This window comes from Hakea prostrata, chromosome 3 (genome assembly GCF_041222555.1).
Source record: "Hakea prostrata isolate BN-2017 chromosome 3, UWA_Hpros_2, whole genome shotgun sequence".
Taxonomy (NCBI): Eukaryota; Viridiplantae; Streptophyta; class Magnoliopsida; order Proteales; family Proteaceae; genus Hakea; species Hakea prostrata.
Window position 1 is genome coordinate 13,824,791 of NC_142602.1, and position 26,943 is coordinate 13,851,733.

Below are 26,943 nucleotides of genomic sequence, written 5' to 3' on the forward strand. Positions count from 1 at the left end.
CATTAAACATACAAATGAAACGATTGGATCTGTTGTAGTGAAAAGGAAATATATGTTATATAATTAATAAAGAAAAATTAAAGTTATAAAATATAGGTGCATTTGTTATAAGCAAGACAGTGAATGGAAAGTTGTTTCCATCTTCTCCTTTGTGGTCCTTTTTCAGTTTTCACCATTGTTTAACACAACTTATGGTATTATTTTCTTTCTTTTTCCTTTTTTTTCTTGCTTTTTTCTTCTTCTTATTCTTTTTTCCTCCCATTTTTTAAACTACTGATCCTTTGATAACCCACTAAATATTTCTGTTATGAGAAATACCATAAATGATTCTAACTGCTTCGGAAAGCAAAAATCTTTTTTTAATCGTTTGATAAAATTAGCCTTTAGAAGTAGAAAACAATATCAACCGACAATTTATTGTAGTAACTGTCGGTCGAGAAGATAAAGAACAAAAACTCTTTCGTAAAAACAAGGACCAGGATTTCATTGGATATAAAGAAGATAAAGATGAATTTCGGACCACGGAGACCAAGAGGATGAAGAACCAACCGATCCCTGCCATTAATGGTTAAAGAAGTGACTGATGAAAGAGGGAGAACTTAAAATTTGTATAGGCCCCAAGGAACTTCCTTTGTTTTCTACCTACCTTTTTTTGGTAGAAAACAGATTCATACGGATAGTAAGGCTAAGGCATCAGAGCAAATGTACCTAAACCAAGGAGGCCACACAATTATTTGCCACCCCTAAAAACTTACCTGTGACTTGGTTGATAAGTTCTTGGGCTGAACTTATGTAAAATAAAGCTGTAAATGGACCTCTGTTTTCCTTATCAATGAGCTTGAAACCACCATCAGACTATAAGCAAATTTGAATAAACATAGTAAAATAGAAATAAAAAATTATATGATAAAATCAGATAAGGAAGCTTATCATCCGTGTAAATCTTTGTTTGATAAGTAAATCATCTATCTTAATGGGTCCTTCATGGTGCACATCTAAAAGTCTAGGAAAGTAACACCAGAGTATTTTCTCTCTCTTTTTTTTTTTGGTAAAGACACCAAAGTACTTATTCATGGTATAAAAAATCAATCCAATTGCTTGCCATAATGTTTTGATGAGTATATACATAAACATTGACACAGGTATATATATCCAAGTGATCTCAGTACAACATTTAGATACCAATGATATGTCACCATCCCCACCCTCCCCACTGCGCGGGGGGGGGGGTGGAATTACTCATGCTTGATGTAGAAGAGAAGTGCAGAGAGAGTAATTTTGTTGTATCCCTGGCTCCCTGCAAGCAATCAGAAGTTGTGGGTAACTCCAAAAAGCCTGCACCATCTGAAGTCTCATGGCAAGATTGGGTTGGTAAGTCCCATAGACTCCGCAACTTCTCTGCTGTTAAAACTGTCAGCTTGCTCCTACAGGTCAGGCAAAATATCAGAGATGGTTGATAATAACCAAATTGCAGATGGTTGGTTTAGTAGGGTTTGAATTAGTTTCATAATCATTGTCGGTGAAGACGAAAAAAGTATTCAAACTATTTTTGTTTTTGTCTCAACACCTTTCTTTTTACTTTACTTCTGTCCAGACAGGAAATATTGCTATTCGTCAAATAAACGAATGCATTTCCCTATTGATTATCAGGCATCAAGTGATCATTTTAAGTAGATTCAGAATCATTCAGCCACAGAGTGAAGTGTTTCTTTAACTCAACAGTGCTTTAAGATCGACATCCTGTAATAAATTTGGGAACAAGCAAACATACCTGAAGGCGATGCAGCAAATACATCAGGAAGAGATGTACAAATACCTGCAAATGAGTTTTGTTCAGTCATTAAGCATTTACAAGCTTCTCATATAATATTACTAGCAACAAATTCTAAATAGATTTCTGTGATCAGTTTTTACAAGATAGAACAGTAGGAACACTCGAGCAAAAGGGTATCGCCAGAGAAATTTAGTAGCCCGTACAGCCCCTGAATCGAATAGCTTTACTGCTTTTTGAAACTACAAGAAATAATTTTAACCGTGAGACTATCAAAAAAAAAAAAATGAATAAAAGGGTGCAAGAGATACAAAGAAGATGGCTCCCCGCGCAGGCGGTTGGGGGGGGGGACAAAAGGAGTTAAGGCTTTGGCACACCTGTAAGCTTGCCCCAACCATATGTCGGTGATGCAAAGGAAGAGGCCTGCAGGTTTTATTCCATGAAAAAAGTGACTATTTGCTGAAAAAAAGTGTGAGATGATTTATTTTGAGAGACAACAAGAAACACTGGTACACATCTTCATTGTTTGTCTACCACACCACAATTTGGAATTTCGATAGAAGTAGAAGCTTAGGTAAGATAATCTACAGCATAAAAGAATATCCCATTAATTTCTAGAGCTTAAGCAGTAAGGATGTCTCAAACCACCTGAATTGTATATTAACTTTGAGCTTACAAAACATCCCAAATAAATCATATCTTGGTGACCAGCAATTTTGGAGCATGTTGGATAAACAAAATAGCACATTGAACAAGAAACAAATGATATCTCATTTCAGTGAAAACTATCCTAAACTTTTGAGGGAGGATGGAGACAATGAAAACTGATGTGAGAGGACGTTACATACTCAAGTGTTTTCAAGTCAGTGTCTTCTACCCAGGTTGATGATGCACGTCGGGAGATCCTACTTCTTTCTGCTTCAACCTGTTTGAGTGAAATAGTAAATTCTATATACAAGAAACAGCGACATAAATAGAAACATTGTTTTAGATGGATCAAAAATAAAACAAGTGGGCATCGTAAGCTAGCCAAAAGACAGACTTGCACTTCTTGAAGACGCTTTATTTCTTTCTCCAATTGGAACTCTGCTGCAGCCTTTTCACTAGCCATGGTTTCAAGTTGCGTTTGCTTGTAGTACTGAGTCATAGTTTTCCAATTCCACAATGTGAGCCAGCAGAACTCACCAATAAAAACATTTATTTATGAATGATCGAAGAAATTCTGAAGCCTGACATACCAATAGATCAGTTAGTTCACGATATCTTTTCTCGAGTTCCATGTGCTCCTGGCAAATCATTAGCAAGAAAGAGGAATCCAATTAATATAGCTTTACATGAGCCTGTATGTAATATACCGGAAATCTTAATTTTGGCATACCAACAGATCAGAAGGTGACAGTGTCTGCAACTTAGTCATTTTTTTTAATAATTAAAGGACATGTAACTGTAAAATGTGGACCAAATATATTGATAGGCTACATTAATAGGCTAACCAATAAAGAAATGCTTTCTTTTTCACCTTAACAGAAACTCAACAAAAAATAAAAATGTATAACGTTGGTTTACTGCTAAGTAGAGGGTTTGATGCCTGAGCCAGCACTTGCGCAGTTGGAGTAAAAAAGAAAATATTGGATTCACACATTTGATCCTAACTGAACAAGCCGGCCCATGTATGGGTCAGTCGATTTTCCAGGCATGGGAATATCTAAATTTTGACCCGGACCCATTGCAGCAGTCTTGAATTGCACTACATTGTATGTCTCATCTCAATAAGATGACATCAGTAAGAAAGTCAAAACCCAGAGAATGTAGAGCATTTGTTAACCAAAGAAACTGCAGACCTGCCGGGAATAATGCTCAGCATCCCTTTTCATGGCTGCAATTTCCACTCTCATTTTTTGAACCTCAGCCTGCAGAAGAAAAATGAGTAGACATAGAAACAAGCTCAAATTGTTGTTCATAAACACTTCAAATGTAGCAGAAAAACAAAATACAAATGGGTTGCCACCAAACATCATACAAAAACAGAGTAAGCAACATGAAAGTGTCTATTATAAAGGACCAAAAAACATAGATCAAAGGATCTAGTAGCAATTATTTAAAGCTATGGCAAGGCCTGCAACTGGTCTACTATGATTTAATATCAGCTCACTACTTGTTTGAATGCAGTATCTTCCCATATATATATATATATTGGTGAATAACAATAAATATTAAAACAAGAAAGGGAATGTACAAAGGACCCGCCATCAAGAGGGAGATGGCAGATAGAGTCAAGACCTCAGGTAATAACAATGAGCCTATTCCTTGGGGAGTCCGCAACAAGGGAGGTGGGGGGAAGACAAGAGCCTAGAGGAAACATCAAAGTAGATGGCTTTCCAATCATATCCAAAGGGCGAGATTTGGAAGTCCATCTCCTAAGGTTACGCTCCACCAAAGGTGGTGGATGGTGGCACAAAAAACTAGCTTACCAACCTGATCACAAATAGTTTAGCCTAAGTAAGTACACAATATCCAAGACCAATCTCGAACAAAACCATGAGAGCGACGCGAATGAGGCCAAATGGAGGTAAGGGCTTTCTCCCAAAGGGAACTAACAAGGTGGCAAAAACAAGGTCCTCTAAACCATTCCAACACAGTATACAGTTAGGGTTGGCTGGGATATGGCGGCTAATGAGGAAACTTTGGGTGGGGAGACAAAGATTTAGGGCTCTCCAGAGGGTAACAGAGTGACGGAGAATGTGCCCTTTAAACCAAACCAGGGGGCCCAAGGACAAGGAGGGGAGCAGGAGCAGAAAAGGTTCCAAGCAGAGGAGGTTCTAGAAGGGGAGGGGAGCCAAATGGTGATGTCTTGGGGAATATCCAAGACAGGGGGAAAGGAGGACTAAGCTTGTGTGAGACAAGGGTGAGAATGGGGACACCAAGAGCCATAAGAGATGAAGGTGGAAGGGGGGGGGGTAGATTTGGGAATACAAGACTCCTACACCAAACGGGGACCGATGAAGAGAATGTCCATCGGATGCCACAAGTCAAAAGCCAGAAGGAGATGGAGGAATCAATGGAGATGTGGGTGGAAATGGCAAATAGGGTGATAGGCTGCAAGATGAGAATCTTGCTCCAAACCCAAGAAGGGTTGGAAGGGGTGGGGCAGACCAAATCAACTAAGATTTAAGGAGGTAGGAATAGACCCAGTTGACCCAAATGGAATCATGCTTGGAAGCAATCTTCTAGATAAGCTTAAGTAGGCAAGCCACATTGACATCACGAACGCGACAGATACCCAGACCACCCTCGGATTTGGGCCGGAAAATGTTTGCCTAGCTGATAGGGTGAAGGAAATAGGAAGATTCTTAGTCTTTCCAAATGAAGGCGCAGAAGAGAATTTCCATAGAGCGGATTATGGATTTAGGAATGGGGAAGATACCATACCAATAGAGATAGGAAGACTGAAGGACCGATCAGATGAGTTCCACCCTACTCACGTAAAAAGAAGCTTGCCTTTCCAAAGTTGGAGTTTCTTACGGATGTGGTCAAGCATCAAGGTGCAATGGTGGTAGGTGAGTCTGGCCAGGATGAGGGGGACACCTAGGTAGACAACAAGAAAGAAACCTAGCTTGAAATTGGTGAGCTGATGGAGAGTGTCACGAACCAAGTCGAGACACCCTGAAAGGAAGATAGAAGATTTGTCAAGGTTCACCTTAAGGCCTGAGAGTGATTCAAAGTAAAAAGGATCTGAAAGGATGGACAAAATGGAAGAGTGGGAGGCTTTAGAAAAGATCATAAGATCATCCGCAAAGGCTAGATGAGTGAGGTTGAAGGCTTTGCATTTGGAAAATGGGGGAGATGAGGAGCTGACCAATTTTGGATTGGAGGATCTGAGAGAGAACCTCCAGAGAAAGAAAGAAGAGGAAGGGGGACAAGGGGCACCCTTGGAGGATTCCAACACTGGAGGGAAAGTAACTAGCAGAGGAGCCGTTGGTAATAATGGAGAAATGAGGAGAGGAGGCACAGACTTCAATCTAGTGGACAAAAGCAAAGGGAAGCTATAGCAGAGAGGACCTCACAAGTAAAGTACTAGCAAATGGAATCTAAGGCTTTATGGAGGTCAACTTTGAGGAGGACAACAGGGGAATGGGAGGCTCTATCAAACCCCATACAATCTCCGCACAAATGAGGATATTATCCGCAATACTACGACCCGAGATAAAGGCATGTTGGTTAGGGCTCATTGCGGAGGACTAAAATCTTGGAAATGAATCTGTAAAGGAGATTACAAAGAGAGATGGGACAAAAATCCGTAGAGCGAGACCCCAAGAAGATTTGGGGATCAGGCAAAAGAAGGTTTGGTTGATAAAGGCAAGTTGACAAGGATTGAAGAAGAAACTGCGGACTGCACAGACAAGATCGTCATTCAAAAGATCCTAGTCGGCAAGGGAGAAACCCATACTAAAGTTGTTAGGCCCTGGGGCCCGGTTAGCTTTGTGGGAGTGGATGGCTCAAAGGATCTCCTCAGTGGAGGGGATAGCTCAAAGGGAATCAACGGAATAAGGGTCAATAAACTTGTTAAGGAGGGAGGGAGGAAGCTGAGAATGAGGAGGAAGGGAAGGAGGGGCAAGAAGGCCCGAGAAAAAGATCACCTCATACTTGATACTAGGAGGGTCAGAGATCCATGTGCCATCACTAACGAGAAGGATGGGGATGGAATTGAAGTTGTGGCGAGCTTTAAGAGACCTATGGAAGAATGTAGTGTTGGAGTCTCCAAGCTCAAGCCATTTGATCCTCAATTTCTAATGGAGAAAGCTTTCTTTTTGGGAGCTAAAGGAGAAAAGCTCCAAGGAGAGGGACTTCTCATCATTGGCAAGAGAGGGGTTGAGAGGGTTAGCTTGGAGGAGTGATTGGACCTTAAGAGATCGGAGCGGCAGGAGGAAACCCTTGAGGAGATGTTGCCAAAGGTGGAAGAGTTTCCTGAATCGGAGAGCATCCTTAGTGTTTCTAAGCTTCCTAGCGAACACAGTGAGAGGGAGAGAGGGGCAATGGATAGGCTTTCCCCAAGCCTCCCTTACAATGGAGAGGAAAGAGGGATTAGAAGGCCACATGTCTAAGAATTTGAAGGGTTTGGAGCCAAAGGAAGAGAAACCTTGAAGATGGAGGAGACAAGGGGAGTGGTCTGAGAGGCTAAGAGAGGAGAATGAGGCATGGGAGGAAGGATAACAAGAGAGCCAAGGATCATTCACTAAGAACCAATCAAGCTTAAAAGTCATACGATCGAACCCAGTTCTGTGATTAGACCAGGTAAGGTGATGGCCAGACCACCAGAGATCAGTCATACCCAGGTCCTTGATGCAAGAATTGAAGGCATCAACCACAACCTGGTGTGGGGCACAACCACCCACCTGCTCATGGGAAAAGCGGACAACGTTGAAGTCCCCACCTAAACCCCAAGGATGACAAGACATAGTGGAAGAGATAGAACAAAGGTCATCCTAGAGGGAAGCACAGGCAAAAGCATGATTGAAATTGTAAATAATGGAGAAAAAGAAAGAGGACGACGAAGAAGGAAAAGAGGTGCGAAGATGCATTAATTAGGGAGAAGCTGTCAAGAGAGAGATTTGGAATTTAGACGAGTCCAACAAAATCCAATCCAACCATTGGGGTGGGGGTTCAAGTTTGAAATAAAAGACCAAGAGGGGGCTAGGTACTGAGCAATCTAATGGGTGTTGTTATAGTGAACATGAGTCTCAAGAAGGGCACAAAAAGAGGCTTTCAAGTTATGAATGGTATTTTTCACTTCAGCTTGATTAGCTAGGGAGTTAAGCCCCCATAACGTTCCAAATAAGCATGTCAGACATATAATTAAATGGGGTTGGGGGCATAAAAAATAAGGGAGGGAAGACCCAACTGAAACTCACAACAAGGGGAGAGGTCTCACACAAGGGGGACCCAATAGGGGAAGGGGTTTCAAAGATGTTGGGATCAAGAGAGGATTCAGAGTTAGGAGTAGAAGGGCTCAGGTGCAAGGGTGATGGGTTATAAGGGGCCCACGGATCCATGGATAGTTGGCTCAGGACTAAGGGAGGATTAAAAGGGGTTTCAGGTCCAGGGGTAGATGGGCATAGGTCTTGGGATGTTGGGTTAAAATGGTCTCAAATGGGCCGAATGGTTTAGAGGACCAAGTGGGCTCGAAGACACTGGATGAAAATGGGCCACTGGATGGGCTTGGCAAAAGGGAGTAGTTCCAATGAGGTTTAAAATTTGGGGCCAAAAGGGTGGGACAGGTGGCTGGTACTAGGGACCACCACAAACCAATGTATTAGGCCCAATAGAGCTGATTAAAATAGGGGAAAAGAAGGAGCTGGAGAGGAGATAGGGTTGTCGGGGAGATCACCATAGCAGGGGGAGACAAGATGCAAAGTTTGGAAATTTTGCAGGGGGGCATCTAGATAAGGGAGGCGATGGGTTGACATGAAGGGGGAAAACTTCGACGCATGCTCGAGGGACTAGAGAAAGCGTACCTGAATCAATTAGTGACCAGGAGGTCAATGGATGGAGGACCACCGGTAGCTGGAGCAGGAGAAGAGCCAGTAGGCAACTTGACGACAATAGGTAGAGGAGTAGTTCCATCAACCGTCAGCCTCGAGGCTTCTTTCTTTGACGTTTGTGCAGGTAGATTTTGGTCCCAGTGACGGCAGCAACTTCAATGGATCCGGCAACAAAAACAGGGAAGAGTCATCAATGGTGACTTTTTCAAGGATGTTGATGATGGAAATAGTTACAACGTCGACATCTTCTGGCATGTGTTCATCAAGAAGAGGGTCAGAGGAAACCCAAGGAGGAGCAGCGAGCAAGCCAGACTTGCAAGTGATGGCATCATGACCAAAAAGGAGCAGCAACGAATGCATTTTAGGGGGATCCAGTCATAAACAACAATCTGATTGAAACAAAGACCCTTATCGTCTTCAATGGATATGGAGGAAGGCAGCTCTATAGCAAATATGGGCATAAGAGAAGCGTTTCATAGAGAGAGTTTTTTGTTCATTACAGAGAGGTCGACCAATACCTAAACTGATTCGACCCAAACATTCTTGATTCCAAAATTCCAGAAAGAGACAAGGGAAGTTGATCCACAGGGGAATCGAGTTGAAGTCAACCGGAGAGGCAACAAGGGCTCCCATGCCTGATGAGAATTGGAGATTGACCCACAAACCACAAGGAGCCTTCCAGAGCACAGGATTTGCAGGCAAGGGATCTGAAATTGAAGAGGACAAACCGGAGTTGAGCAAGTAGGAGTCCATTAAACTAGAGGACTTCCATTATTTAGATAGAGAGGTTTTGACAATACCAAAAGGAGGGTAGGGCCAAAGGAATTGGCCGACCAACGCAGATTGCCAGCGGAGGATACCAGCTTCAGTGGCAGAGGAGGGGCAGCGAACGAGAGGCGAAGGGGAAGAGGTCAAAGGGGGGAAGAAAGAGAGGGAACAGTCGGTGGGAGGAATACTAGAAGAGGAAAAGAGGGACTTCCAGGGTCTAGTTGCAGCAGGGTTAATGGAGGGAGGGTTGCAGCAAAGGTGAGGGCCGTCAGGCGGAGGGGTGGAAGAGGACATGATCGTCAAAAAGAGAAAGACGACAGGTGTTCCATAGAGAGATTTTTTTGTTTACCATAGTTAAATACACTTGAAAGTCAACACTGTTTGGAAATTTTATGTTTTACCTAAAAATAATGATGAAAATGCAAACAAAGACATAACTTCAACATTACTAAGGCTCTTTTTGGTATCAATTCTCATTCTCTATTATGCCTATTTAAAAAAAAAATAAGTACAAGAATTCATTATTAGTCAAGAATGAAAAATGGTTTGCTGAATTTTGACAAAAATAAATTATGGAATGAAAAATAAGTTTGGTATATCAAAATAAAAAAATTGTTAGAAAATGATAGTGAGCAAGTGAGCAAGTGAGAAAAGAGAAAAAAATATATGGTATTTTATAAAAGAATGTGTATTGACTATTTTACCCTCTTCTTAACTATAAAATTTTAAGTAAACATTTGCATAAATGAAGAGAATCAAATTCTCACCATAATCCATAATAGACAAAAAGTCTATTATGGATTTTTTATACTTTTCTATTATTTTAAATAAAAACAAAACTGATAATAGATGCCAAAAAATTTAAAATAATGAAAAATTCTCATAATTGAGAATGATAATTGATACCAAAAAGAGCCTAAGTTGATGTATATGCATCCCACAAAATAACAGTTAGACTGCCAGGGACCTTCTGCTCTGCCTCTGATGACCCTCCTAAAGCCATTCTGGCCATCTGTTTCCCCTCCAATGACCTGATGAATTCTAAAGACTCCCCCCTCCACCCACTCTTTCCTTTCCTCCATGTCTGTGATTTCCACTGTTCTCTGCCCCTCAGCCCTTGAACCCGGTATTCTGAAATGGCACAATGCCTTAGTAGGCCAGTTCCTTGAACCAATCTCCCCTTGCCTGTCGTTAAATCCTCCTTTATCAAACAGTGAGGGTTCCCAGTAACTTGGAGACATTCTGCCCCGACAATGATATTTTTCGATTCAAATCCCCACCATCACTGACAAGGACCGAGTGCTTGAGGGAGCTCCATGGCTTGTAGGTAATGCTGCTATCATCAGCCAATGGGAGCAATCACCCCAGCTCCACAGGGTCAACTTCAGCTCCTTTCCCCTGTGGATATTCCTCCCTGGACTCCCCCTGGAATATTGGAACCCTGACTACCTTAAAATGCTACGATAGCGATAAGCAAAGAATTATTAAGAACAGGGAAACAAAATAAACAATTAGCTTCATCAAGGTGAACTTTTTTTAATTTTCTTAATATATGCAATATTCAGTTGCATAAAGTGACTAGATACAAGTAATAAGGAGTCAATGGAATCAAGTATTTGATCAGAGGAGTAATACAATTAGCTTCATCAAGGTGAACTTTTTTTATTCTTCTTAATATATGCAATATTCAGTTGCATAAAGTGACTAGATACAAGTAATAAGGAGTCAATGGAATCAAGTATTTGATCAGAGGAGTAATTTATAATGAAAATCATCACCCAGTACTTCAATTCTTGGGAGAAACCCATAGTCCATGGGCATCTCATATAAGCATCAAGTTTACATAAACCATTGACTATCAACCATTAGCTCAAAATGTTTGATCTGAGGTCATAAATCACAGATATAGGTCCTCATTAAGAACAATGTTGTCAAGTAATAACCAAAAGACACTTGCCTCCAAAGAAAAAAGCTTGCTCTCTGCATCTCTTTGTCCTTGGCGAGCACGTTCAACTTCTTCTTGCCATGCTTGTATCTTTAAATTTGAAGATAAAAAGTAAATGACCAAAAATGAGAGCTTAAAAAGAAATTGTTAGAACTTGAAACATTTGCCTGAAACAAGAGATAGAAAAACTTAAGATGGTAGCCAAATAAAGGAGTTATTTTGTAAGAACTAATATCCATTTCTGTGAATAGAACAAAGCTAGGGAGAAAGAAAGTTTTTATCTTAAGAGAGAATGACCCCAAGCTGAATTCACAAATTTTCCTTTAAACTAAGGAACATTTTTTTCGTGAATACTAAGCAGCACAAAGTATAAGCTTACATCACTGTTTGTCCAATCATTAAAAGATATTCTGAATATTAACAGTTTTATGTATGTCTGAAAACAACATTTTCATGAAGATGGACTAAAAAGCTAAATGCATCATCTCAATTCTCAAGTATTTATCACTTCTAGGAAATGAATTAAAGCATCAAACTTTAGCTTGTGCATAAGCTTCACCATCCAGGATTTCATCAGTCCCAACATACTACAGGCTAATTCTTGCTACCTGAAGTGCTTGATTTGCTTCTTCAGGAGACCTTTTCTGTTCACGGCGGGCACGAGCCTCCATATCTTGCAGCTCTTGATTTAGTGATGCACATTCAACCTGATAAAATGTAACGATAATCAATCCAAGGAAATTTAAGTATTCTCACTTTAGAAATTAGAAGAAGAAAGACTGCATCTCATTTGTGAAACACAAATATTCTACCTCAAGTAATGCCAACTTCTGCTCTAGTTCTGCTGCCTTAGCTGTCCTTTCATCCAATGTTCTCTGAATAATGACACATTGATAGAGATTGCAATGAACCATATAAGTTAATAGCACTTAATATCTATGTTCTTAAAGACGAAAAAGGAAATTGTTTCAATATAACACTGCATTTTTTAGAGCAATTAGAATCTTCTAAATATCAAAAAACTTTAGCTTCCATTTGACATTTTGTATTGTTAACATAACCAAATAGAACTGTCATGTGTTTGACACTTTGGCCGCTTACCACTCCTTGGCTTCAAAACCTTTAAACTTCCGAAGCTAATACTTGTAAACATGAAAGATCTCAGTAAAGTTCTTCATTGCCAATATATGTATCTGTAAGTAATTATTATAAAAGCATAAATTGAAGAATCATGGCTACTTTTTCACGTCCTTAAAAACCTGATAGACATCTAATTAATGTCCAAAAGGTGTAATTTAGATTCCATAGTTATAATCATTATTAATATTAACTTCATCTAATTCTTTAAAAACCTCCTAATTAATTCATTAAAATGAAAACTGAAATTCTAGTTGTCATGAATTATATTATATCTGATTGGTACCAATCAAGTAATTTTCTAAATTACTTTAAATAATTGTTGTAATTTCCTCATTTATTTATTTTAATAAATCATATTACAAGTCAAACTAATCCATTACAAGGACATAAAAAAAAAAAAAAAATTATCAAACCAATTGATCAATAAAAAATTATTAGTAATTCTTTTTCTTTTTGGGTGAAAATTAATAGTTCATTTTAGTCATTCATATTTGGGTACAAATACAAATGCATAATGCATTTGCATGTGCAACTTTATACATATATAATGCTGCACTCATGCAATTTTTTATAACAAGACTTCAAAATTTTCATCAATGTAAAACCAAGTAGCAAACATTAGAATGCATTTGGTAACATGAAAATGCAAAAGTAGTTAACATTGAATGGTCATTGATAAGATCAAATTGGCAATAGATTAAAAAAACTCATCCTTATCCCAACTAAATGGGTTGGCTACATGGATCCTTGTCTTCAAATCAGCTTCATTCAAGCTTATATTAGATATAAGGTCACACATGTCATTTCTCACTGCTTCCCCAAGGTTATTCCAGGTCTGTCCTGAGCTATTTTAGTTCCTTCAATCTGAATTATACCATTCCTCTGTACTGGAGCATTTAAAAGGCCTCCGTTAAACACGGCAATGCCAACTCAAACGACTTTCCCATAGTTTATCATGTATTGGAGCTACTCTCAAACCAACTCCAACATGATCATTCTTCCATTTTTTGCCACTCATCAATCTCACATCGTCATTTATGCTAAAATTTATCTAATGATGCTTATTAACTGCAATAAATATATAAAAAGCAAGTATTTTTTCATCAAATAGTTTGTTGTTGATATTTCAGCAGACACTTTGTTAACATTTATGTAAATTTACCAACATGTTCAAAACATAATAACAATGGATCAATTTAGTCAGTATTCAGTACACATCTTTAACTAGTTTTAGGAATCCAATCAACATCACCGGCCCTGACAGTACCTGTGTCCTTGCAAGGGCTGTCGATGCCTCAGCAGCTCTATGTTCTAGTTCTACTTCCCTTTCCATAGAAGCCTGCACATTAAAGACATCAATACAGTGCATGGAACGAAATTCAAAAGCCTTGGAATGATTATTCACAGATTCAGCAATTAACCTTTTTGGTCGCATTATGTGCTGCATGCTCTTCCTCTGCTCTCCGTTCTGCAGAAGCAATCTCCTCCCTTAAAGCCTAGTGAATATAACAAGCTCCAGTCTCAGAATTTCCTTGAATTTTTATTTTCATCTCTTTTCCATGGTAGGTAACAAAATAAGTCAATCAAAGAATATGAGAGAAACAGAGAGAATGAAAGCCAAAAAACACCCACCAAACCCAACAGACAAAAACTAAATACAAACAACCAACAACTGAAAAACTGCAAAATCCTCAGGCACCACAATGTAATCAAGGACCTCCACTACCAACAGCAAGAAAGATCCAGAAAACCAAACTAATTCATCTTCATAATTTGAGCAAAAAGAAACAACCTCCTTACCTGCATCATCCGTGTCTCTGTAAGTTCCCGGTTCCTCATAATATAGTCCAAGTCTGCCTGATCAGAAACATGAGAAGACTATCATTATATTCACCAATGTGTTAAAAAGTCCAAATTAAAAACCTGTCTAGGTTTTCCGTCCAACAAAAATTACTAAAGCTTAAATTTTCAAGGGATGCTCAACACAAGCAAAAGAAAACAAACAAACTTGAATTGGCTTCTTTCTGTCAAAAATTAGATACTCCTAATACCAAGATAGACACAAGGCCCTGGTGAGTTATTTAGCTAATATTCCTCAGCAATAGCTAAACAGAAAGTTACAAAAATTAAAATTAGAAACTATTAGGCTTTATAATTAAGACACATGCATGAATAACAAAACTAGAAACTAGAATGACATAAAAGTAGTAACCAAATAAGATCTTCAGTCTTCTAAAGGGCCTTCACTTATCTGGTGTTGGGCCCCACAAGATCTAGTAGTATCATTTGCACAAAGGCAAAGGACTATAACACTGTTCGCATTGTTGTTTGTGTGAACAGTGTTTCCTCTTTTTGGCCCTTCTAGAAGACCTGGCTGACTGATTTGACATGGTTTAGTTGGTTCAACTGAAGCTGGTTTGGTTATGCACAGGTTCTACATCACCAACTCCAGCCAAGGCCAAGGCCAGCAAGCCCCTTTTTAATGGGTTAAGGTATTGACACTGCTTCATAAATACGATCTTGTGATTACTAAAAAAGAAAGCTAGCTAACTTACAGTATCTATATAACCTCTAAAATAGAAGAGTCAATCACCAACGTGAAACATACCTGCAAAGAAGAAAGCTTTCCTTCAGAAACAGCAGCTTGTTTCTTAAATGACTCCATTGAACTGACAAGGGCTTCAATTTCAGAATTTTTTGCAGCCAGAGCTTCCAACATATTTGATTCAACTTTAGTCACTTCCATCTTGGATATTGATAGATCTTGCTGTAGCTTCCTGATCTGAGCTTCACGTGACTTGCTATTTTCTCTCTGTTAAGGTAGCAATTGACTGATAAACATGGTACTCATTCCGCACACGGGGGGGGGGGTGGGAAAAAAAAAGAGTATGGCTTGGTGCCAATATGAATAAATAAGAATATCACTAGGTCCAAGATGGAAAATAAGTACCTCTGCAGTGAGAAGTTCTTCCAGCTGCGCATTTTCAGACTTGTATTCTTGAAGGCGAGATGAAAGCCCAGCACAAACCTACATGTTGAAAAGAGCAAAAAATCATAAAGCAACCAGCCAGTAGAAAACCTTATGTGCAACAAAACCAGATCTGGAACAGAAAAGTACTGCATTGGAGTCGCTCATGTATAAGCTTATCTAGAAAGTACAATAATTAAAATCTTCAGGACTATGTCTTGTGGTGGAGCAAGATCCATGGACTACAACTTCAAATAGATTTTATAGACAACAGGAAATATATTACTAAGTACTAACAGCAGTTTTAAAGTTATCTTTGCACCTATCAAGCAACTAAAAAGAAATACAGAAGTGAGGTGAAATGGAAAGGGGAAATTTTTTGTCGTTAAATGAATTTTGGAGACCGTTACTTAAAAAGTTCCAATCATAAGCTGGTTTGATCTTGTAATCCGAATAACCATACCATGAACCCATTACGTGTCTAGGATAGTAATTACTGAAACAAGAATACTTAAACAAACCAGTGCAGTGAACCCATCTACAATAGTCCAAAGATAGAAATCACTGTCACACTTTAAACCATTCATTAGATCACAGCAAATATGATCAAGACATTTATGGCTCCCACATAAATTAAGACCTGAACAGCAGCAACAAGATAGGAGTACAATGGAACAGAATTAGGATATTTTCATTCAACAGAAATTTTGTTAGAAACTGTCTCCCAGCAAAGACAGATAAGAAACCAACTGTTCAGATCCTCACATTTGACCAACTCAAACATTACATGCAAATTTTTCCTCTCGACCCGGTCTTGGGAGACATGGTTGAGGCTATGCTTCTTCCTGGAGTGCATATGATACTTTAAGAAAGCAAGAAAATGGTGTTAAGGTCACCCTGATAAAGCAAGAGCTTACCCTGGCTAACCTGGCCTCTTTTGATGGACCAGAAGAAATTGCACTCTTAAGCAGTCCTTGAGCCTGCCAAACAACTAAAGGGGCTAGTCAAAAAATAAAAAAAGGTAATACCAGAAACCTAAGGATGTAAAAGATACAAAATGCAAAGGGTTAGCAATCTACCAATAATTCATTACGAAACATACTTTACCTCTTCAAGTTGATCTTGCACCATCATTGGAGAACTATTATTTTTGTGCTCCAGTTGCTTCTTCGGCTCAGACACAAACTGTTCTTTGATATCTGCATCTATCTTTTGTGTGTCATTGTTAATGTTGGTATCTGCAGTTTCAGGTTCAGTTTTCTCCTGGTCAGCATTTACTGTAGCATCTTCAGCTGTCAACCTAATATTTTGGCTACCATCAGCTGGAAGATCTCTATCAACAGCCTCAACTTCAGAGGCTGTGGACAGGGCCAATGAGGAATCTTCATGCCCCTCAGGTGTTTTCTCAACAACAAGCTCACCACTCATAGATGGAGCAACAGGTTCTGCATCATTAACCATAGATGGAACTTCAGCTTTATGATTAGCTTCATCTCTAGATACATCATTCAGGGGTGTTTCTGGTAACGATATATCTGATGAAGCAGTGTCTTTATTAACATCGGGCAGCAGTTCTTTGCTTGTCTGGACAGTTGAAATAGTAGACACAGTCCCAACATTTTCGGATGACAAAACCACCTTACTATTTTCATCTGACCCATTGGGCGCTAATTCTTGTAATCCAATTTGCTCCCGTGCTGTATCCCTTGTTTTAATGGATTCATTAGAGGAAAGTTTTTTCTGAGCCTGTAAAACAATGACTTTCTCAGCACGTAGGATTGTGTAACATAATTCAAGTTGTTAGTCTGCATGAATTTTCTTTTTTCAAGGTGAAAAAAAGAGGTAAGAGACAATGCCAACAAAAACCTTCTCTCTTAGTTTTGTCCTCCTAGCTTGAGATTCCCCTCTATTGGATGCTACAAAGACAAAGGAAACAAACATGAATTATGACTTGAGGAAACTGAAGGTAAGACAATAAGTGTATAAGTAAATGATCCAAGAAGCAAGCAAATAAAAGTATGTACTAAGCTAAAAATTAAGACCTATACCTGATGGTTGTGAATCAGACTGCTCATCAGACAACTCACTAACGACCAACTTTGCTCTACGATCTACCACCTCCAATAAATCTGACAAGAAATTGAGTTGTTTTAGAGTCAAAGGAATGCCTTATTCAGTCCTGGTCTAAGATTTAACCAAACCAGTAAACACTTCTGACAGACTAACCTTCAATTTTAATGCACATAAAGATGAAAATACAGCATGAAATCAATAAAATATACAAAAAAAAGAAGTGCATAAATGCTAATTGCAAATAAAATGGGAGTAGCCAGAGGTTGTTTGCTAATTTATGGCTACTGGTTGTTCAGGTTAGCATTTCCTATTCTAAAAATAACCATACACCAAAGGTTTTCAGAAACGGGGCCTGTTTTATTAAGTCTATGTTATACAACGAGTTAAAGAAAAAAGGGGTGGTGGTTCTTAAAATTGTTTATACCATTAATATAAATATTGAATAAAAATATTTATGCAGAAGACACGGGAAAGAAAAAGAAGGGCCAAATGTTCCAGGCTTTCAGCCAGGAGGTGCTAACTGGGTTCTTTAGCTCAGCCGTAGGATAGCTTCTGTTTGGCGCCCGTAGTTGAGTCCTCGTCTGATTAGCACTCAGCAAAGAAGTTATATTAGTTAGTTTCATAGAACTTGGTAAAACAAGGTTTTGTTTGTTTGTTCTATGAACTTAGTAAATAAGTGCATCACTCTCAATTGAGCTCAGAAATTTGTGAATACAATTTTCTAGTTTTCTACAACTATGGTGTGTGTCACACCCCACCTAAATTGCTAGGTTCAAGGTATGACTGGTATGCTACATCAGCACACCACACAGTCCAAGATCACATAGTTTTGAGCGAAGTTCACCATAGATCTCAATATCAATGGTATAAAAAGGATCCATTAATCATTAGTAGCAGAAAAAAAATTACACTAATAAATTACTAAAGGTCTCATGACTAATATTAGAGTATTAACTACTGCTTTATTACATCCAAAGTGCCAATATCTGGCATCACAATTAAATAAGTCAATAATGTTTACAGCTAAAGCAATAAAGATAACTAAGTCTCTAGTGCCCATAAGCAGTCATCACACACACAACAAGGGTAGTGTGCCTCTGCCTCATGTGCCAACCAAGTTACTCTTCTAGAGCTGGTGTATCACCTGCAACAATGTCTAAAACAAATATCCCCCAAGTGATAAGCTCTCCAACATAAGCTTAGCGAGGGGAAATGCAAATACAATGCAGAACTCTAACACATCATATATCTACATATATCAATAAAACCATTAGAATAAATAATCATGCAAGCGAGCAATAAGACAAAACCACAGTCCATGATAAAGTAAGACCTATTTATTAGAAAATAAGAACCTAGCAATCCATCACCAGGTCAATGTTTGTATGGTACTACTAAGACAGATCAGGTAGGATCACACCCATCCTCTTCATTCGCAATGAGGTGTAGTGGATCAGAAACCGTGTTTATGCTGAAAGTAGCCTAGGTCAACACCTTACAACTGTGTTATTGCCCTCATGTGGGACATACTCACAATGGCCCTGATTGTTTCTAGAAAGGGGAATCAACATCGTACTCCAGGAAAGGTACCTTGAACAATGATCTCAACAATAGTACCTGCACTGTAAGGATTATCCAACTCCTAAATCCCTATTGGCAAAGGTCATAGTAGTAGGTATATTCCCTTACCCAAATTCACACACAACTTATATGATGTTATGACCTATTACAATTACGCATGCATCCCATACCACATGCACTCCTGTAATAAGGGAAGCAAAGAATCACAATAAACCCACCAAACCAATCACAACATTAATCAAATATCTTATAATCTCATCACCATCCACATTACCACATAATCAATGACAATCCACAATCCATGCAATTTGATCAAATATGAATAATAATGATGCATGAGTATGCATAATCATGTAAAACTATGTACACCAAATCTAATCCCTCTAACTTGTTAATGTAGTATCAATAGATTGGTTCAACTGGTTTCAATCCAACCCCAAAAAGAACCTGTCCAATTGGTCCAAGTGTTGGACTTAATTAAATAAATTATTTCAGTTTTAGTCTTAGCCTTTTAGGGGCAGGCCTTGGTGCAATCATCAATGGACCAAAGTTGTATCCCCAAGGTCAAGGCACCGAAACAGCCTCTCAACAAAAATTGTTGGGGGTATGATTGCATAGGAAAATTAAACCCCCCCCCCCCCCGAGACTTCACTTGTGTGGAAGCCTTCAGCATAGAAAACACCCATTTTTTTTAGTTTTATCCTTTTAATTGTTTTAGCTTTCCTTCATAGGAGTGAGTTAGATTTTGGTTTGAACTTGTTTTTGAGTTTCATATTTCAACTAAGATTTGTGTTTTATTTCCTTTAAAAACATGCTTGTAACATCCACCCATAATTAGAAGGAATAGAGAAATAAATTGAGTGTTATTTAAGAATCAGATTATGAGTTCTTCTCCCAGTCTCTAAATTCCTTCTTCTTCTTCCTATTCTTCTAGTTTTATTCCTTCTTCTTCTTCCTATTCTTCTAGTTTTAATGCTCTACTTCTATTGCAGCCCACCATGGCAACCTATCCTAAGGCCTGCATTATCTATAGCGATAGTTAATGTGTGTTAGGCATTAGGCATCTGATACGACCTTACAATCACTAATCTCTGGATCCAATAAGATATTACCAATAAACCAAAATTACCCTGAGGCCTGAGAAACAAAACCTCAAAAGTAAAGGATTTAATCCACACACTTTGTGGTTTCATATTATTTTGCTTTCAGTTTATAGATTCTACTCGACTTTACACATCAAGATCATAAATTATGGAATGAATAGATCATGAACTTGATTTAATCTAAATTTAATTTTAATTAAACTAGACTTCTAGAACTAACATCCTTGAAATGTTCTACCTATCAAAGATTTTGATTTGTCTTTTTCCTATTTAAATTTTCTCTTTCAATTATTTTTCGTTTTAATCTTAATTGTCCCACCCAATTTATTTCTCAACCTTCAAGTGAAGGGATTGTTCTGTCCAGAAGAGGGCTAAACTATTTGGTCTTTGGGACCATAGCAACTAGGTAATAACATTAAACACCAAAGGAAAGATAACGTTCTTTTAGACATGTTCTAACAGGTGAATGAGTTCTGTTTTTCTTTCACAGCAAAACAATACAATAAGGAAGTAAATGTCTACTTAAAAGCTCTATAAGATGCAATCCAAGGCTGATATCTTGTGCTACCATATTCAAAATTAACACCCAAATTATTTTTCGAGAGAAAGTTAGGTGCCATCCAGATCTTCTTCCATGTGAGATGAATCTGAATAATTAATCTCGATGAAACATTTCTTGACTTTCTTGCTGCCAAAGGAAAGGATTGAAAGCGAATGTAAAGGATCTACACATCCATTCCGCCTCGGGTACTTTCTGTAATTCTCCGAATCCAATCAGCATGCATAGTTTGGGCCAAGTGCAAAGCTGACATGAGGCCAAGGATCCATGCAGCTGAACCCAATTAGTTGGATAAGGTTCATTTGACATTGTTTTTTATCATTTAATTGATAATCATTTACTCCATCATGCCCCTAAATGTATATTTTAAGGTTTTCAGTTGATTTCTTGATTTGGCTGTTGATTAAACAGAACTTCGTGATCCCGTATATGCTAAGAGTATGCTGCTGGCTGATAACTACAAACAATGTGTTTGGTAAATTTAGGCATCTCCTAGTCACTAAATGCCAGATCAATTATTAAATCCCAAGGAAATAAACCTAAGAAACAGTAGAGTCTTCACTCTTCAAACAAGAAGATTCAAACATGTGGCGTAAATACTCTTAAATCACATTTCTCCCTTGCCCAATTTCGCTAAAACCTAATCTAAAAAACCATAATAACATTACCACAATACAACCGAAATCCAAATGTATTTCGACAGATAACCACAGCGATTAAGAATATAAAAAATAGAAGCTGAATGAAATACCTTCTGCAACTTTGAACCACGAACTCATTGCAGATATGCAAAATCAATCACTATCCGAATCTGGTGCGTGCAGATCGATCAGTGGAGCGTTGATTTCTTTGAATAAGGAGGGAAACAACCCGACATTTTCGAGCAGAAATCTAACATCAACAACCGAGGAATCTTGTTCGAACTTTCCGAAGAAAAAACAACCTTCCGTCGAATCTGTATTCTACTTCTTGCAAGTCAAGAGAAAGAAACTGCGAATTTCAATGGAATGATAAGAAGAAAATAAAAGGGGGGAATCGACTTCACGCTCTGCTTTCGCTGCAGTTCACCAGATCGAACAAATGTAAACTCAGACCAGAAGGAAATAAAAAGAGAAAGTTAAAAGAACAAATGGTGGTCTTGTTGAAAATGGAGACATCACAAGACGAGACTCTGGCCCGAAATATTTCTTTCGGAAAGAAGTCCGAAATAATTGCGTTCGATACCATAGGATCACCAGTTCGATTGGAATCCCTGCCATGTTGAGGGTAGATCTGTAGGGCAAGGATTTAGATCATGGTATCTGTATCGGGTCAAACCACTTTGCCTGGTTTTGACTTTTGAGACAAAATTTTACTCAAAAGCGGTCGGTCTGGGTCAAGCCGACTTGAAAGTTTATCCAGTTTTGTTTCGGGTTCGTATGATTTGCCACCGGATCAGTTTCGATTTTGGTTCGATTTAATAGTGTACACTTTTTATTGAGGTACATAAGCGAGGTCAGAAGACCCATGAAGTCATGAACACAGCAGAAAATAAAACAACTTATGGGGCCATTCCAAAGAGATCTTTCATTTGAGAATGTCCCTCAAGCCTAGTTGAGCTTCATGGAACCAAATCAGACCTTTATTTTGGTAGCTTCAAAAACCCTGTCTGTTGCTATGATTATTTTTTGAGTAAATTACACTAACACTTCAAAATTGAGGCCTTAAAACACTTGACATCCACTTTAAATTTAAAAAACATAGAGACCCTAAAATTGAATTTTTATTAGATATATTTGTTTAATTTGTTATTATAAATCTTCCAAACACTATTTATTTTAAGGATATTTTTTATATAATAAACAATGATTTAACTATTTTCAATGATAAATTTGATAAATGTATTCAATGAAAATCCAATTTTGGGGTCAATGCTTTAAGGTCCCATTTTAGGGTATCATGGCAATTTGCTCTTTTTTTTCTTCCATATAGCCGAAGTGAACATGTCCCCTAGACTCAAAACAGCAAAGGATGTTCTATGTACACTAAATTATTAGAACACCCCATATTCATAGCATTGGGTTTGATTAGAAGAATCGCCTGCTACACTAGGTTGTGCCAAACATTTTTGGCGACACTCAGTCTTTGATGATACACATATTCTTGTTTTTGTTTTGTTTTGTTTTGTTGTTATTGTCGTCTTATTCTTCCTGTCTGTCTTCTTTTTCTTTTTTTTTTATTTTTTATTTTTTGATATAAAAACAAAAAATTTATGATTGATCACATTAACGATCCAGGTGAACCTGTGGGGCCCGGCAGAGTTAGATGTGAAAGTGAAACCACTCGGACTGAGCCTTTCCAAATCCTTTTGGCCAATCTTGGGTCCTTTTAGCTCAACTCAAGTCCAACCTGCGCCTGGGTTGGGCTTGGATATCTCAATCTAGGCCCAGCGCTGTCAGGTCTGCCTAACCCAATCTAACCTTGATTGACACCAACTGGGCTGGGCTGGGCTGGATCAGATTGACCCTTAATGATTGACTGGCCTGCCTTTTTTCTTTCTCTTCTTCTTCGTTTTTTTTTTTTTTATAATTTCCCATGCATCAAAACAAACGAGTCTTCCAACCCCAAACAAACAAACAAAACAAAATGCCAATGGTGAGTTAGTTGAGCGGTTAAAAGTCCAGATTCCTATGGAGAGGTCTTGGTTCGTACTCCGACGGCATTTCATTTCCAAAATTAAAAAAAAAACCAATCTTTAAATTTTAAGTACTATCAAAAACAAAATCTTTATATTATAAGTACTTATACTATAAATAATTTGGTAATTTTTTCTGGGTTGGTAAGTGGGCTCAGGCCCACCAATTAGTTGCTGAGCTTGTCATGCTGAACCAAAACCAACCCCTATTCCTGAAACAATTTTTTTTTTTTGGGTACAAAGACAGGGTCAAAAACTCAAGCAAAAGAACATGATATTGGCAAAACAAAAAGAATCTGCTTAAAGGACTTTCGCTAATTTCTATGAGGATTTAGAAAGAATGTCAAAGAACTCCTCTTAACCATTGGCACTTTCAAGTTTCAACATTCAATCATACCACGAAGTTGCCAATGTTTATTTATCCATTCGTGTTCAACACTGATAGATCTACTAGTTCAGTAGTTTGTCAAGACTTCCTCTCTAAGAACCTCACCATACGAGATTTGTGTGACAATCTCTAGGCAAAATCATTCTCCTCATTTGCTGCTACATCCACATTGAGATTTGAGCAGGTCCTTTCCTTTCTTTGTCCACGATCGACGACTTTAGTTGAAAAATAAAATAAAAAAGAATCCCATTAATGCTTTTTCTCCTTTGTTGCTTTGATCCATCATTTCAAACATTTGAACAAGTCATTATCACTAATGCTCTTAATATTAAAACCAAATTAACCCTAAAAGTAAACCTTTAACGTGCAACATAAAGCTGAAGCAAAGGCCAAGATTTTATTCCTCTACAAGGCCCTTTTATGTTATTTTTTTGCCTTAAAACCAAAGCAAGCTTTATAATCAGATTATATATACTTCGAAAATAAGATACCATAGGATCCCTTCTAAGTAATCCAATGGAAATACAAAGATCCCATTATGTCCTCTTCAACCTTAGTAGTTGGATGTGGACCAAGACTTTAACACTAGATCTGAATCCAATGGTTCATATAAAATTGGACCACTATTTGTGGGTCCATCATTAATAAATCCTTGAATTATAGAATGCCACTTGTAGAGTAGTTGGGTAGCTTTAATCTTTCTTCTAGAGCATGTAAAGCACAAATGAACTTAAAGCTGAAGGCAACTCACAAAGCCACCAATTTTTATCTTTATTTTTCTCCAATAGGCACCAGTGGAAGCTTATCCATTAAATAATCATGCATGATAATATTCCAAGTTTCCAACCAAGGAAGAAAAGAAACCCTAGTTTCACTCACATAACCCTATTCCTAGGTGGATAAATATCAAGAAATTATACAAATCATTAGCAAAAGTTGCTTTCATGTAGGGTATGTTCTGATTGAAATTTATTAATTATGATTTATCATTTCTTGGTTTAGTTAGAAAGTTAGGATCCGAAAATTTATATAGAACTCTCTCCTCAACACGAGTGAAAGAAAATTCAATCACTATAACATTAATCTAGAGAGAGAGAGAATGAGAGTTTACTTCCTTTTTGTTCTTCAACTTCTTTAGTGCATGAGAAAGACATTTCCATAATTGTGGCACTACCTCTACCAGTCTACCGCCACCTACTCTATTATTATGGTCGCTTTCCTTACTCATGACCCTTTCTTCTCTTCTATACACATGAAATACATTATTTCACTCCTTAAACATCAAATGATAATTGATTTATATGGTGATAGACATATATTTGCAAAGTTGGTCCTAATCAAGATACTAATTTGATCGATCTTGATTGGTATCTATGTAGATCAATCTAGTGGCATAATTGATGGTATCAGGCCGAACCTGCCAACCTGCGATACACCGATATAAATCAAAACTTAGAACCATTGCGCTAGTATTAGGATTAACATTGAAGGATGCTTTAGATTCATAGTGGTAAAAAGTTGACAAATGAAAGAAATAATTGCAACTTTCTCTAAAGCATCTTTACTTTAACCTGCAAATCCTTAAAGAACTTGACAAGAAGTAACCAAACCCTACTTTTTCTCATAGCTTCTAACATCAAAGTGTCTATATGTTTGTTAGGAATTGAAATTGAAGGTTGATACTCATTTATTTTCTCTAGCTCCTTAACTTTTGGATTCATTGGCCCTTCTTGTCGTGAACTGTTACCAAATAAAATAGATCATCTTTACATAAATCATTGATCTGATGCATATTGTAACAAGATACCTATCTCATAAATTGACCCATGTCTTGTGTAAAAACAATTGAGTTCTTCTTTACTAATACAGATGGTCCCCTTGGAAGCTAGGGTTAATCAAGCTTAGCTTAAACAAATGATTTTTCCCCCTTCTTTGATGGTGAAGGAAGAATTTGAGATAGAGAGGGAATATACGTGTTGTGTGGGGAGGGACCATTTCCATTATTGTGCGATCTGTCTAATAATTTCTATTGTTAATCATTTCGTAGTTACTTAGAACATCATCAACTTGAAATCAAGCTAGGAAACAAACGAGGGATAAAGAACATAAAAAATCCAAATTTAAGCTAATAAATTTTAAAAAATTAATAATACTCTAATTGCGTTTATGATTATCAAATATCAACAACCCTTCTTGTATGAACTATTTAATGTTGCAAACAAAATAGTCAAAAGGAAGAACAATGCACACATATTTTTATTAATAATTTCATGACCCTTTCTTTCCTCAATCCATTCACGTCTAATGTTTTTTTTTTGGGGCAAAGATTGCAAAGAAATCTTTTACAGACTCATTAGGAAAAAAGAATTTCTATGTCAATTAATTTGGGATGACACTAAAAAAGGTAGTAGATATTCACATAAGAGGTTGACAAGGGTGGTCACACTTGAAACAATCATGGAAGTAATTTTTCCTGACTAATCTTTCTTTTTGTTGATTTCTCTATTTTCAATAAGTCATTTTCCCATGAATTCATGACTTAGCCTAGATAGTCATAGAGTTGGTTGTTGTGGTAAAGAACAATTTTTATAATATGAGATGTTTCAGGGACCAATTCAAGGTCTAAACAAGTTCATATGGCTATTTCTATACATTAGCCATTATTAGGTAGGCATGTATCTCGTTCTAAGCCATTCAAAATGGTGATTATAAGTCTGAAACTGTTTGGAGGTCCTGTGTTAATGTTTTCAGATGTTTTTGGTACAAGGAAATTTTGGTCATTTTCCTTTTGAAGTAAGACTTTTCACCACCAAGTACATAATAGGGCTGAAAGGGATAGAAAATGGCTATGTTTTAGCTCAGTTCATCTTCTTCCTCTAGATCTACTCAACCCTAGACATAACCTTTAGGAGAACCCTCGTAAAATCTTGTCTTGTGTGCTATTGCGCTTTATGTGCAATCCTTGTCCTTTGTTTGTAACATTAACCTAAGAATAACACTAATTAAGAAGCTTTGCATTGAACTATGATCTCAATTCAAGACTCATTGAAGATCTTAAAAGTTCTAACCCTGGTTTACTTTGCTTCAGGAGTTCTAATGCTTGATATTGACTCAAAATCAGTCATGTTTTCATGACATATGACTTGATGTTGAACTTGAATGCTACACATTAAGCTGTTCGTACGGATTTTAATCTTGACTCGTAAGCAACATAAAGCTGCTCATTTAATGCACAACATTGAAGTGAAACCTTGTGACCTTTGTCGCTTAGAAACTGAATTCAACTACCTGAAAGAGCGATAAATCCAAGGAATGCTCCAGCCTCCAGCTCACCCACTTTAATCTTCTACTTACTAGCTAGCTTCACCAATTCTCAAGCAGGAAAAAAGAAAAGAAAAAAAAAAGAAGAAAGAAGAGAGAAAGGAAAAAAAACG

General features: G+C 37.8%; 1 protein-coding gene across 1 annotated transcript; it reads right to left on the bottom strand.

Annotated features, from left to right (window-relative positions):
- Positions 1–1,025: 1,025 nt before the first annotated feature.
- LOC149020967 (golgin Putative 1) lies at positions 1,026–21,564 on the bottom strand. Its single transcript, XM_089149220.1, has 21 exons — positions 21,199–21,564; positions 17,180–17,260; positions 16,998–17,047; positions 16,239–16,877; positions 16,049–16,111; positions 15,114–15,191; positions 14,772–14,975; positions 13,964–14,020; positions 13,585–13,659; positions 13,431–13,502; positions 11,836–11,898; positions 11,632–11,730; positions 11,036–11,113; positions 3,613–3,681; positions 3,010–3,057; positions 2,814–2,909; positions 2,620–2,696; positions 2,149–2,194; positions 1,915–2,013; positions 1,772–1,816; positions 1,026–1,424 (listed from the first exon to the last, which is right to left on the bottom strand). The coding sequence occupies exons 1-21, from the start codon at positions 21,224–21,226 to the stop codon at positions 1,353–1,355; spliced, it is 2,139 nt and encodes a 712-aa protein (XP_089005346.1). The 5' UTR covers positions 21,227–21,564; the 3' UTR covers positions 1,026–1,352.
- Between the last annotated feature and the right edge of the window lie 5,379 nt (positions 21,565–26,943).